Source organism: Alexandromys fortis, unplaced genomic scaffold (assembly GCF_014885135.2).
Source record: "Alexandromys fortis isolate MF-2015 unplaced genomic scaffold, M_Fortis_MF-2015_v1.1 scaffold_117, whole genome shotgun sequence".
Classification (NCBI taxonomy): domain Eukaryota; kingdom Metazoa; phylum Chordata; class Mammalia; order Rodentia; family Cricetidae; genus Alexandromys; species Alexandromys fortis.
Genome location: NW_026068015.1, coordinates 5,203,549 through 5,218,321, shown reverse-complemented (window position 1 = coordinate 5,218,321; position 14,773 = coordinate 5,203,549). Strand labels below are relative to the sequence as shown.

General features: G+C 38.7%; 1 protein-coding gene across 4 annotated transcripts in view; it reads right to left on the bottom strand.

Moving 5' to 3' along the window:
* The window catches only part of Prdm5 (PR/SET domain 5), a 153,008-nt gene that overhangs the window by 46,468 nt on the left and 91,767 nt on the right, over positions 1-14,773 (bottom strand). For 3 of the 4 annotated variants that reach the window (XR_007595435.1, XM_050162314.1, XM_050162315.1), the window contains one exon: positions 13,560-13,653. The exons of the other annotated variant lie outside the window; for it this stretch is intronic. Coding sequence is in view for 2 of the 3 variants with exons in the window: in XM_050162314.1 (XP_050018271.1) it covers positions 13,560-13,653 (94 nt within the window). In the remaining variant the exon portion in view is untranslated. The remainder of the gene's footprint in view (positions 1-13,559; positions 13,654-14,773) is intronic. 4 annotated transcript variants of the gene reach the window in all.

Here is a 14,773-nt window from a genome sequence, read left to right as displayed (position 1 = left end):
CTGTGGACCCTTTGAAGAGCCAGCTGCAGTCAATGGAAGAACAGAGGTCATGGATAGTAGTACAGAACTTCTCAGAACCAGGGATCAGGCTCAAGTAGCCAGATATTATGCTACAGTATATTCCTTCTCCTCCATGGGCCAGAGTAGGACAAGCCCCCTAAGTGAACCCTGATAGGATGACCGGGGAAGAACAGATGCACAATGGCCCCACTGCAACAGCAGTAGCAGTAGCTTAGATGAGGACATTTGGTAACTCTTGAAAAATGACTGTGGATTACAGAGGGTAGATGAAGCAATGCCTGTTATCTATGCCACAGTATACAAAACTGTTCTTTTGAGAAAATAATTGATACAAGTAATGAGACCTTCCTGTGATTATCATCCTTGCCAGTGCTTCTTCTTTCCCTTTTTTTTTCTACCCACCCTTAATATACACTAACAGGCTTTGATAAACTTTCTGAAAACGAGAGTATATGGTTGCCAAATCAGTCAGGTTGTCCCCATTAATCTTTTACTTTCATGACTCTCTGAGGTCATTCCTACCTATCATAGCCTCCAAGATCAACAGCACCTGCTGTCCACACAGTATGAAGTTGAAGACACCTTCAATCAACATGTTAATAATGATTAGTCTTTGCCTTATTTGTATATTAAAGATAAACGATTACTCTTATGTTTTATTCAAATTATATATCAAACTTTATTACGGAGAATATGACTGAAAGGCACGTTTTGTGTGTATTAAAATATTATGCTTTGAACAAGCACTATCTTTCATTTTTGGTTAACTGTTAACAATATGAATCTTTCTTTCTTATTTGAACATGCTTAAGTTATACTCTATGAAATATAACATGGGTCAAGTTTAAAGCATTGCTATTATCTATTATCTCAGAAAGATTTAGATATTCATTTTGGTTAGAATAACCACAATATCCACATGAAAAGACTTTAATCTTAAAGTTAGCAAAAAACAAAACAAAAAACCCACCTCATCAAGTGAAGTTAGAAACAATAGCTATAATTTAGAGCTCTATTCTCAGGTACTGTTCTGTGAGCTGGGAAATGGCTTAGTGAGTGAAATGCTTGCTGTGAAAGCATGAAGACATGAGCTGGGAATCCACTGAAGCAAAATCCCACATGAAGACATGAGCTGAGAACCCCACAGCAGCTTGGGAGACAGAGATAGGACACCAAGATCTGTGAACTCCAGGTTCAGTGAGACTCCCTCAAAAAATAGGATGGAGAGTGATAGAGGAAGACATGCAATATAAATCACTGGTCTCCACAAGCAAGTGCAGGCGCACACACACATACACACACAGAGTGCTGAATATATATATGAAGGCGTAAGTCACGAACAAGGCCACACCAGTTTGGAGTTATGATTAATAGGGTGTTATTTATTTAAAGGGGAAAACTTACAGATCACCGTCCCAGACAACAGCCATCTGCACAACCAGGAAGGGAGTCTAGTCTCCTGCGGAGCAGGAAGTGAAGAGAGCGAGCAGAGGAAATAGCCGCTTTTTTAAAGGGAGAGAGACCATGCCCCAATGGGCTGGTATCACAGCAGCTATTGGTTGGAGGAGCAGAAGGACCTCCCGCAACATATATACCAGTATTCACTTACAATAATACTATGGTCTAATTATTCAAATATCTAGTTTATGAATGAAAGAAATAGGGCAGAGAAAGGATCAGTAATTTTCCAAGACAATACAGCTGTCAAATGGTGGAATCCCAACTGCAACCCATTCTTTATGCCTTTGCATAGATGACACAGCTAGTATTCTGTGCTAAGTGGTCCAAACTCTAAAACAACAGCAAAGGCTGTTCTGACAATAGATAACAGATCCTTCGGGTTGACATATTTAAGCATTCTTTTGTTCATCAAAATTTATCTGAACAAAATAAGGTACAGATTAGGAAGGTATATTTACAAGTCCAAAGTTAAAGGGAATATGGATATATACTAAACTGAGTCTTGAAAGACACACCCCCTGAAAGATTCAGCTATGACTGGACTTTATAAGCATAATAGCATAAATCATATTCAAGTGGACACATATAACAAAGCAGTTTCCATTTAACAATACAAATGAATGTGTTCTCTGCATCTTTAAACTATGTTCTCACACTGAATGAAGTGAAAAGCTACTGTGTTTTTCTTGGACACATCAAGGAATAAAATGAAACCAGAAACATGATGGTAATTCCAAAAGGTTAATTTTAAATGTGTCACAAAGTGGTAACACCATGAAACTAATTTATTAATTTTCAATAGATTTATATCTTTTTAACAAACAACATGTTCAAGTTTATGCCTTGGACTTTAGGAAACAAACTGCAAACAGATAAAAATATGCCAAGACAAATATAATGAAAAAAATGCTTAGGAAAAAAACTGCAGGCAAGGAAGCAGGCAGGTGATGATCTTCAGTTACAGACAACGGAGAAAGGGAAGTCAGTAAATGAATGAAGTCTCTCCATTCTAAACACACCTTTTGGAGAACTCTTTGCCTTTCAATTAGAAGTATTTGAGCTCCTAGCTTTGAAGTAAGGGTCTCCAAATTCTCACTGCTGGCACAACTGAGAGAAAATCAACGTATGAGCATATAAATGTCTCAGGTGGAGCTTGGAGAGAGACTTTCAAGGGCATCTGGTGGAATGAAAGGAAGCCATACGGAGCCCCTTGACAGACCCTATCAAGTCACCTTGAACCTACCACAGCATAAACGCCTGTTGATGACAAATGCCCACTGCTAAAAACAGTAAGATTATTTACTTTTTTTTGTTCTATGTAAAATAATATTAATAAAAGATCTTAGAACTCAATCATAGCCAAGTATCAAAGCATTAGTGACCTAATAGAACATTAGAATCATAAAAAAAAACTGTGAAAGGAAGGAAAGTAGCAAGCTTCTTAATGATAAAAGGAAATCGCTGAATGCCCACCATTTACTGTGTCACTTTCTCAAAAGATCCAACACTTTCCCAAAGATTTATGTTTAAATAACATAAAATTGGTTAGGTAAAATATTTCAAGTTATTTCAATCTTTATATTCTTAAACTGTCCCATGTATTTAACTCAAGAAGTCAGTCTAACCTTTCTATTAGGAGACTGAGAATAAAATTTTGTTCATGCTACTATATGTATTAAGTGATAATCTCAATTAACCATAAATGTAATGTAATCAATGATTATGACAATAAATTTTATTATTATACTTTACCACAATTTTTTTAAGTACAATCACTGTACTCTCTAGTGATTTTAATAAACAAAGAAAGCTTAATATACAATGGATATACACAAGTTTTAAGACATTTTTGGATAAGTTAAGATTAGATGCTTTCCAGAAGCACATTTTAATGATTTTAAATTCTTAATTTTGTATATTTCATATAGTGAAAATGAAAAAAAACTATGCCAAACTTTATAACCCTCATAAATATTTAAGAAGATAAAATGTGAACCCACAAAGAAAACCCAATCTAAAACAGTAAAATCAAAGTCACGTATTTTCAGGAAGACCAGCATGAATAAGGTTGAATAATTAAGTGAAGTACTCTGCAAAGATTCATGAGTTGTACAGTTTTACTTCTTACTTAAATTTATAAAATAAAAAAAATTGAAGATGACAATACTTTCTATGTGAAAAAGCAAACTTTTCAAGGGTATAACATTTTTGGAGGAAAAAAAAATCCTGCTTAGATGGCTCCACCTGGACGAGTTTGGAATCAGTGTGCTACATACATCACATCTGTCTTCCACAAGTATCAAAGTGCAAGATCATTTTACTTTTGAAGACTAAGGAAATGGTTATAAAATAGCATACTGAATCATTTTCAATGAGTGTTAAAGCAAAAAAAAAAAGAATGTAGTTTTGGAATCTACGACCCAATCACTTTTCCAACACTGCATCCAATCCCTTCCATGTACAGAGCAGCTAATAAATTAGAGGAACGGCACTGAGAGGAGACATGCGGCACTGAAAAGTGGGGGCTGCGGAGTTCATTCCTAACACCTTCTGTGAACTGAAAACCTTTCTTCTATCCTTTAGCCTAAGAGCCATGACTCCCCACTGACTTCACTGAGCCCCACCTTGTTAATCTTAGAGTGTCCCCATTAATCAAATCTTGCTAGAATGGCACTGGACCTAGCAACTCAAAGGAGACATCTGAAGGAAAGACAGCAAAGTCCTGGGTCTGACATTTACTCCTCAATGGTTACAAAGACACGGCACTCCAGTGAGTAACAAAATGTTAAAGCCAAATCAGACCTTTATTGCTTAAATACCGGTGCCACCTGAAGCAAGTCAGATAGAACTTTGTCAAAAATAAATAAATAAAACAAAACAAAACAACAACAAAAAACACCTCCCTGCATTTCTTCCTTAAAAGATGTGTTCTGTTTTAGAGAACATTCTCAAAGCTGGATCCTTCTGTTAATGAAGCAAGTGAGATTCAGTGGAAGAAGAAAGAGCCCTGTGTACTCACTAATAAAAATTCTGGGGCAGTAATAGCAGAGGTGAATCAAAACCCAAATATACCGACTTACAAAAACAATACGGGTAAAAACAAGGTAGGAAATACAGTAAAGAAGAGGAGGAGGAAAAGAACTAATGAGTAAGTTTAACCCTGACTAGGGAAGAAGGAAACATGACCCAACCCCACACAGTGTGTCTGTTTAAGCACAATGTAACTGGCCCCTTCACTGGACTGGGCTGAAGGGAGGAGATGCTTTAAGGCAGTCCCAGAGTGGGTGCTGCAGAAGCCCAGGGACTGCTGAGGAGAGCAGAGAGCTGCACAGCAAGTTTCAAAGTACCACCTGTGACAATCAGAGGCAGTGAACAGTAATGTCCCCAGACACTGACTTGGCTTGGTTTTTAGAAGTCAGTTATTGGTAAGCAAATCCTTCATCTTTTCACCTAGTCATTTTTCATCTTGAAAAATTTCAAGCAGTTTTCTTTAAAATGGCATTTATGAGCACCACAGCAGTAGTGGAGGGGGAAGCAGCGAAGCTCTGGTGCCTACACACAGTGCCAGCAAGGAGGAATTCAAAACATTTAATTTTTGAGCATTAAGAAACTCAGAATTAATTTCTCCTATAAATCTAGATAAGCTATAAAACCTCCCTGAACCCTGAAGCAGAGTCCAGGAACTGCAGGAAAAGAACATGGGAACTGTTCCTGGGAGTAATTATAAGAGCGGCAGAGAAACATGAAAGGAATTACATTTACAGCTACAACCTACCCCAAGGAAAGACAGGACTGGGGAGTAGTTCAGTGATGCACACACTTACAACACAGATGAAACTCTCGTACAATCACCGTTACCCAAACCAAAAGCGATGTTTGCAGCTATGGTGATGATATTATCTAATGGTGCAAAATAGATGGAGCTTTGTGACATTGTTGATCAAACATGGTGGGCCTACAACACTGCAAGTTTTCAGGAAGCCAGTATGAAGAAAGAAAATGGAGGGAGGGTGAAAATGTGACTTACATGAATGGTAGAATATTGCAGATGATCCCCACAACTCTCTGTAGCTATTAGTAACTTACTTGGTGGTGATTCACAAACCACATTCTAGGCAAATTTGTGACTCCTTTATACCCCGTCCCCAGGCCTGTTATTCCAGCCTATAGCAAATCTTGACTTAATAAATGCTATTATGTGGGCCTAAAATTAGGGGTTAGTGGTTGGGGAGAAGTCTCAGTGGCTAAGAACACTTATTAAACAATTCTGAGACCCAGCACTTCCCAGCAATCAAATGGTGAGCAGGACATCATGTGAATCCTCTAACTCCAGCTCTCAGGATTCTGAAGCCCTCTTCTGATCCCTGTCAATCCACAGACATGAATACTTGCCCACAGATGTGCATACACTCACAGATACATGGAGACACATGCATATGCAACATAGATAAATAAACGTTTAAAAATTAGGGGTTTAAAAAGTTTTTAAAAGAAAATATAAAGATATAATAATTGAAAGTCAAAATGAAGTCATCTTCTGATGGGGACCAAGCAGTAAAGAATCACGTAGGAAAACAAAGTTGAATAAATTCCTTCTCAGCAGATAAGGTCATTTAATGCCTATAAATATATGAAAAACAATTTAAGTTCCATGTGTTCAGTATTGATTGTCCATTATTATCTTATATCATACATGTTATATATATATATGTGTGTGTGTGTGTGTGTTAGTTTTATGTTTCAGCAAACATATAAACACAATGAAATAATCCCTTTATAAAAGTATTAAGGAAGGAAAAACAATGGCTGAACTCCCAATCTAATCCAACTATAATACAACAATCCTTTAATTCTAAGCTGTTGGGCCACTAGCAGTGGGACCAGGATTTATCCCTAGCGCTTGAACTGACTTTTTGGAGCCTATTTTCTTTGGAGGGATACCTTATTCAGCCTAGATATAGGGGAAATGCCTTGGTCCTGCCTCAAAGTGATGTATTTACCAGACTTTGTTAACTCCCCATGGGAAGCCTTACCTTTTCTGAGGAATGGATGGAGGCTGGGGTGAGTGGAGTGTGGGGAAATGGGAGGAGGGAAGAGAGATAACTGAGACTGGTATGTAAAATGAGAAAAAAAGGTTTCATTTTTTTTAAAAAATGAAAAAACAAAAAACTGAAAAGCAGAAAACAAAAAATAACTTTCCAAAGACAGTGATTTATTACCCCATTCAAATAACAGTGTGCACAGAAGCCAGGGCAGAATGTCCAGCACAGCAGCTGTCTATTAACAGGGAAAGGTAACTCTAGGCACATAATTAACCTCCTGGCACAAACCAAAATAGAAACTCCCAGAATTTCTTTTATAATTTATGAACCAATGGAATTCATGTCACAGTCTGTGGATTCCCTTGCTGAGTGAGCCTCAGCTTTCACTGACCCAGAGAAGCCACAGACTCACGGAATGTGCTCCACCATTCCCGCTGACCCGCGAGTGCCATCTCTCTGGTCCCCTCAGAGGAGACTGGATGACAAATTACGGGGCTGCCCACCAGACACGGACTTAAATGTTCACCTTCACAAACAGTGACTCTTCAGTCACCCCAGGTCAGCACCCGTTTGACAGCAAACCCTCGCCTGTGGCCTAGACATTATCTCTATCTGCAGAGACAGTGTATGGAGAGACAAGCAAGATGACTTAGAATTAGAGGGCTCAAGAGTGCACCATTAATGTGAGTCTGAGAGCTGCAGAAATACAAACCAAAGCACACCACCATCACAGACTGACCACGCTGAACTACACTGTAACCTTCACATCTCTTCTTTCAAAAGCACCACACTACCGGGACTATTGCCCCGTTTTTCAGTGGAGATAAATTAGAGGTGAAGCGGCTTCGTAAGGAGCCCACAGACAGACCATTTGAGGACTCTGACCTGCCTCGATGACCCCACACCGATCATGAACCAGATATTATATAATAAGGTATCCGAGATGATTTTGAGATGGGAAAGGTTTTCGTACATGGAGTGTTTGGCCACAGGTAACAGACTGCAGACCTGCACATTTCCAGCTAAGATCACTATGCTCAACCAGTTAATATATAAAGAGGAAAATATCGCCAAATAGCATGTATGCAAGCTTAAGAAGAAGAGTAAAATTCGAGTGCAGGCAAAAGAATAAGAAATAAAAAGGCCATCAATGTGATATGCTAGAAAGAGTTCCAAACTTTGCTTAGTTCCTAGTGAACCATGTGAAGGCCTGTAACCCACATGAATCACTGCATTTGGCTAAGCCCGCCCTCCAGTAAGAGGCTTCTGGCATTCAAAATTTCACTTTTGAAACCTGCAAAAGCAGATGCTAGGACTTGTCATGTTTTGATTCTAATCACCAAATTATAAAGAATGAATGACTTTAAAGGTAGATACAAGTTTTAATAAAACTAGTGGGTTTTTTTTTTTTAAATTCATATAAAAAACAAACCAACCGAACAAAAACAGCAAGGCTGTTAGACTTTACCCTGGTTCCGTAGAATCATGGTAGTGGGAATGTGGAAAAGACGGAGGAAAAAGTTAACTTCATTTAGTATTTATGCCACCCAAACTGACCCTTACTTATTTGGAAAGTCCATTCTTTTTTTATGACCAAAAGAAACATTTGTTTTTATCAATAGGGTCTTGAGCCTCTCTCTTCATTTCTTCCTTACATATGACAGTTGTTTTCCTTCAGCTTCTCCTGGGTAGTATGGTGACAGAATCATTTTGTGGAATATTGAAGGCAGATTCTCCTGTATTGATTTTCTTAGGACAGGGTTGGTTTTATGTGCCTTATAATTAGTGGATCCTCTGTAGGTCAGTGATAATTAGTTATTGTCTGGAGCTCTGGGAGTCATCTTATCACTGACCTACAGAGAACTTAACTTCTTTAATATATGGAAAAAGGATTAAAATGGCTCTTTACTCCATAAAAATCTCACTGCACTGCAGTATCTTCGAAAGTCCTAGAAAATTCTCAGTAAACTGCTGTAAAAAAGATAACCCAAATAAAATGATAATATAAAAAATAAAATAGTATTCACTAAGTTTTGCCACTGATTATTAATGAGTAAAACTTATTTGGTTTTGATAAAGAAATCCTAATTTTGGTGCCGGTATGACAACAGAATTTTCAAGATAATACTTATGAGAAATCTCAGGTTCAAAATGGGCCCCCAAAACGGCAGTGTTATAATGGCACAAATGACAATGTGGACTATTCTGACTAGGTAAACAGAAAGATGGCTCTTGGATAAACAAAACCCTATGATAATCATTCCTTGGGAACTTGTAAAGCAGGACTCTATCTGTCAGGAAGAGCCAAGCCTTTCCTTATCTTCCCTACAGCAGAACACTCCAGCCATGGGGCATCTAGTTCCCTAGCAACACACATCAAAGTCCCCATGCGAGCTCTGAAGTTATTCTGGCTTGCACACTTCCTCTCACTATTACCTCTGTCTCCTTCAGGACAGCCATGGCAGTTAGGAATTTCCCCAAAGAAACCTTTCTTCCTGCTTCACTGTGCTCTTCTCACAATAATCGACTAACTCATGCAAACCACACCAAGTGTCTTATACACAGGACTTCATTTATTCTTCACTAAGAACCTCTGAGGTAAAATAAGGGTTAAAGAGGATAACTACTTTGCTCAAAAGTATACTTTTGAGCAGAATTTGAATTCAATTTAGCTTTTCTTTCAGTTAGGCTGTTGCCAACAGAACAGAAGAAGGCAGAGTATAGTGGGAAACACACTACGGCCTGCTTCTACTCAGCAGGGCAGCTGCCACAGCAGAGAGGTATTTTTTTAACCAAATAAAATTCAGAAGACCAAAGCCCCTATTACATGATTTTAAACATCAGTCAAGAATTACTATGATAGCCCGTTGGCAAAGTTCTAGCTTTTGTCACCACTGGAACATTTTAGAGTAAGGCTCTAAAATACAGTAACACTCATGTTCAAGTTGGAAACATAATATTTTTCTATAAACACAACATGGGCAGCCTAACAACAAACAGATACAGCAGAAATCAGATCTGGTAAACCTCCTACTAAGCAGTTGGTTGCAACAAAGGAACCAGAAGGGACGTTTGCACGTTTCAGCAACATGTGGAGAATGTATTGCCAAGAAAGGTTAAGCAATGGATGGAGGCAATATCAATCTGGTTAGTGAAAAGTTCTTAGTTATACAGAATGGCCTGTTGGCTGGGTTCTCATTTGCAGACCTCTTCTGGTTTCTCTGCATATGCCCCCCCACACACATATTTACTTTGCCTCAGATGTTTATTATGAATTGGGATGCCCAACCGGAGTTTCAGTTCTCAAAACTCCAATATATAGCCTGTGCATTCCCAGGGATTCTGAAACCATTCCTTACAAGGTCAAAACACTTTCCATATAATGCTTTTTTACAACCTTCCTTTTAACTATATTGACATGTACATGCATGGTGCAGTTACAGCAGGCAAACTGCAGGTTTAGTGAAATAGTTTGGAACAATGACCTCAAATGCTACACTACTCACTACGTTCATCACAGTCTCATACACTAGAAATGCACGATGTTCCCACTGGAGATTATCAACACAAAGTGATTGATTTTATTAAACCTAACTGTCAATAGCATCTTTTTAGCATGGGAATTGAATGGAAAACTCTTGCAATGCATATGACACTGGTCTCGAAGGCCTCTGGAAGCTGTGCTTGCTGCTTTTGTCACGAAATATTCTTCTTCTATAATGCAAAGAAGGAGTGGCAAAGCCTGGGTATTAGAAAATGACTATTTGGAGAATATTTTTAATACACAGTAAAGAAAGGTTGTAGCCATTACAGTGCAGCAGTAATCCTTACAAAATATCAAAAGTGAACCAGACAAGCAGAGAGCTCCGAACAGGCAGGCGGATGAGCTCAGCAATGGCATTAACAAATGTGGAGATCTTCAGGACTCAGTGATAGGATGTTTCCCAAATGACCTGTTCATCCTGTTACAGAATCCTTCATGGGTGAAAGGTTCACTCCAAACACAACACAGATGGGTGGATTTTAAAGTGACAGAACTGAAAGGGGTCACTAAAATAACTTTAGGTTGCACACGACAGCAATCCTTATCTAAAGGTCTGCTTCTTGATTTTTAGTATAGTAGCAAATAATACCCCAAATCATTGGATCAAGAGTATTAAAATATTCTGCAGGATTTCTGACCATTCTGAAACACCAATTATCTATCTCAGAATGAATGAAGAAATAGATATGAAAATTTAGCTTTCTCCTCAAAATCCAACGTCAAGTCAATGTCTTCATTCTCACTAATGGCTTCTGGTTTGAAAACACAGTTACTTCCTATAAAAAACATGTTAACCTGGATTGAACTTCCTATGTCACTTTCAACAAAAGAAGTATTTTTACATTTTCTAATAAGATACATTGCTTAAACTGGTAATGTGACCACAGCTGTGGATAGAAACGAGTGCGAGTGCTCCCTAGGGTCCCGGAGAGTCAGGAGCAAGGTGCTGCGGCAGGAGTGTGTGCACTGCTCAGCCAAGCACTGTGTGCACAGAACTGTGCCCTGCCTGCTGGTCTCAAGCAGAGCTCACTCGGAGGTGTTGACATTTCACTGACTATTCCATAAACAACATGGGATTCTTTACTACTGGCATGCTAGAGGGCAGTTAGAAATTGCAAAACAGCATTAAAAGGAGGAATGAATGAAGTCATATGATTTCACAAAGGAAAATAAAATAAAGGCAGAGAAAAAGATAATTTGGCAAAACCCCAAAGAGTATGAGGTCTGCTGCTCTTTGGTGTCCTCAGTGGGCCTGGTGTCGGCTCTTAGGGGTAAACTGACACTCAGCTTTTTAGGATGGGATAAAATCCTGTTTATTCACACTTGGAAGAGAAACCCATGTCCAGATTGCTGCAGAAGCCCAGCTACCAATCTCCAGCCAGACAGCCTCAGTTCTGCAACACTGCTCCAGCTACTCTGCAGGATGTTATCACTGAACAGACTTGTAACTCAGATACATAAAGCAGGGTTGGGAATGGGACTACGAAACAGGTCTGTGTTTAAATAGAAAAATGTGGTGATAAGAAAATGCCACCCCCAAAACAAATAGTTACATGGCTATTCGTACACACACACACATACATACACACACACACACACAGTCTACTCTTTTTCCTTCCCCTACATGTGCATAAAAATCTGTTTACACAATTGTACACATGGGATTACCATGCTTCAATTTGGCAAAGAGTCAGCTATACAATAAATTGCATTTAATGCAACATGATTCAGATTTTATGTTGCTCTTTAGAATAAACATAACATGAAATATTACTAGAAAACAGGACAAGCATGACATATTTAATATTTTTATCACATAAAATTCTTGGATTTCAAAAAGATAATACTTAAAACATTAGGAGCAATGTGTAGCACAAGTAATGTATGCTTCTCTACTGGGCGCTCTTCCTACAAGCAAAGTTAAGATGAAAGCACATTAAAAGGCACAAGGATGGATTCATTAGGAATCTTTAGGCTACATTTGACTGAGTCTATCTTTTCCATGTTGAAACCTCTGCCTTAAAATCTCTGCTTTTAAACACATGATACCATCTTGATGCAATCACACAAACATGCCTCAGGGGTTATTTCCTAGAAGCTTATTCTCTGATGTGCAGACATCACTCTCTGGCTGTATAGATAGTCTGCTGTCCTTCCATCTACAAACAACACACAGATACATCTATGCAGATGTGCAAAATAGAATAATTTTCTCAGTCTGTCACAGCAACACTATTGAGAAGGATTGGCACAGAAAAGACAGATGATTTCTCTACTGCCTTTATCAGATCCAATTCCATATGGTCCCTCTTATACAGTAGGAAGGGATGGCCAAGGACATCCACACTACTCCACTGGAGAGTGGTTCCCTAGTCGTCATGCCTTGCTGTCAGAGGGCAATCAGCACAGCGCAGGCAGCTGCAGTCACTGTGTGTTAGGAAGCCTGCTTCCTGAGCAGCACTCTGCTGCTCATTTCCTTTGCCTTCTCTCATCTTTTAACCACCTTGAACTTTGTCCTAAAAGCCTTGACTTCCCTAGATCACTTCTCAGACATTCCACTATAAAGAACCTGGTGTCCAGTCTTTGCACACCGTGCTGTGTTTGTCACTGGTTATGTGGATCATTTACAAGCATATGAGTGAATATTCTAAAGTCCTATGTTAAAGGCATGTCTTTTTGCTTTGTCCATAAAATGTTCAAATTATGCTCTAATGTCCCTTCCTTCATGTATCTCTAATGTTACAGTGTCAATTCTTTGATCTACTTAAACTAGCAATTCTTCATTCCTAAAACAGTTACTACTCCAGACACTGTGCTGGGTGTAGGAAATACTGTTTTTTTTTTTTTTTTAAGTCACATATTATGGCCCTTGAGCAGAAAGCTTCAACTACATAATTCAAAATAAATGCATTCTGCTTAATGGGAAGATAATTCAATTCACATGAAGCAGAAAGAGTGTAAAAATCGTTTAGTCTACCCAGTTGGTAAATTGTAAGCTCTTTTCAAGAATATTTAGCTATTCACCATCATCCAGTGGTCATCTATTTCACTGTAGAAACTACAGAGGAAAAGTAAGAGAAAAATATCCAGGGCCCTTAAGGATCAGCTGATACCACAGTTCTCTCATACCAGATAAAAAAACTCTACAGAATTCAATCAGAAAGGCAGACACTGTTCATATTCAAAAAGGCAACATTTGGTGTGTGATGGATAAAGAGGAGGCCTTCTGTCTGCTGTGGACAGTGAGGCTGCTAACACCTACCCTGCTCAACAGGACCCTGAATGCCACACTCACATATCAACTAAAAAATAAAGTGTTTAATCTTGAGTGATCTATTTATTTGGGGGGCAAATTCTACTACTAAAACTCTTCTCAAGTGCAGAACTGGTTTGGATGATTCTCTAAAGAAGGTGAACTGGGTTTGTGACAACAGTACTCTCTGTCCTGACACTCACTTCCAGTGTTTCCAGCCCCAGGTCACTCTCCATACCTGTGTGGCTCCGGATGTGAACTCTCAGGGTCCCACTGCTGGCAAATTTCTGGCCACAATATGGGCAGACTTTCTCCTTTTCTCCTGTGTGTGTCTAAACAGGAATGAAAATGGTTGATGATGAATACAAAGATTTTGCTAAAGATGATTAAGTACTTCTGACAAAAGTAAATCTATATTTTCCAGGATTATGTTTCATTAAAATGATTTAATGTCACAATGCAACTTTAAGCAATTTATCATGGATAATCCCATGGGTTCAAAAATCCCTCAGAAGCATGCATTAGTGTTAATTTAAAAATAATTCTGCAGTTTACTGCTTAAGCCTTTATGGAATCCCTGTCTAACTAAACGTGATTAAGTTATGTAAAGCTAGTGCATGGAGGAAAACCAGATAATCAAAACAGGGCTGGAGTTGCCCTTGACTGTTGCCAAGAAACATTTCCTTTGAATCCTTTTCCACATTCTTTGAGCATATTTCATTCTGAAAGGCAGAATTAATCTCAAGAAAGTCATTTGTTACCTAGACTATGTTTGTCTGGACAGATTTTACTACAAAACAGAGAGCATGTATACATCTAGTTTGGCCTATAAAATCAGCAGGTGTCAATTGAGCAGTCAATTGGAAACAGAAATTCTGTCCTCCACATACGTATCATCTAGGCAGAAAATAATCATACTAGAAAAAGAGAAGGAGCGTGATGGGGGAGAGTCCTCTGTTTTGTGTTAATTTCATTGGTTAAATAAAGATACTGCCTTTGCCCTTTAATAGGACAGAAAATTAGGTAGGCGGAGTAGACTGAACAGAATGCTGGGAGAAAGAAGCCGAGTCAGGTAGTCGCCATGATTTTCCCACCCGACACAGCCATAGGTTAAGATCTTTCCTGGTAAGCCACCTCGTGGGCTACACAGATTATTAGAAATGGGTTAGATCAATATGTAAGAGCTAGCCAATAAGAGGCTGGAACTAATGGGCCAGGCAGTGTTTAAAAGAATACAGTTTCCGTGTAATTATTTCGGGGCATAAGCTAGCCAGGTTTCAGGAATGTAGCCTGCCGCTCCTATTACAACAGGAACGCCTGTAAAACACAGTTTAAAGATGCCAGGGATTAGGGCTGGGATGATAACTCAATGCTAGGATACTTGCCTACCATGCAAGAGGCTCTGGGTTCAATCACTGTCAAATAAATAAATAAACAAACAACAAAGAAAAT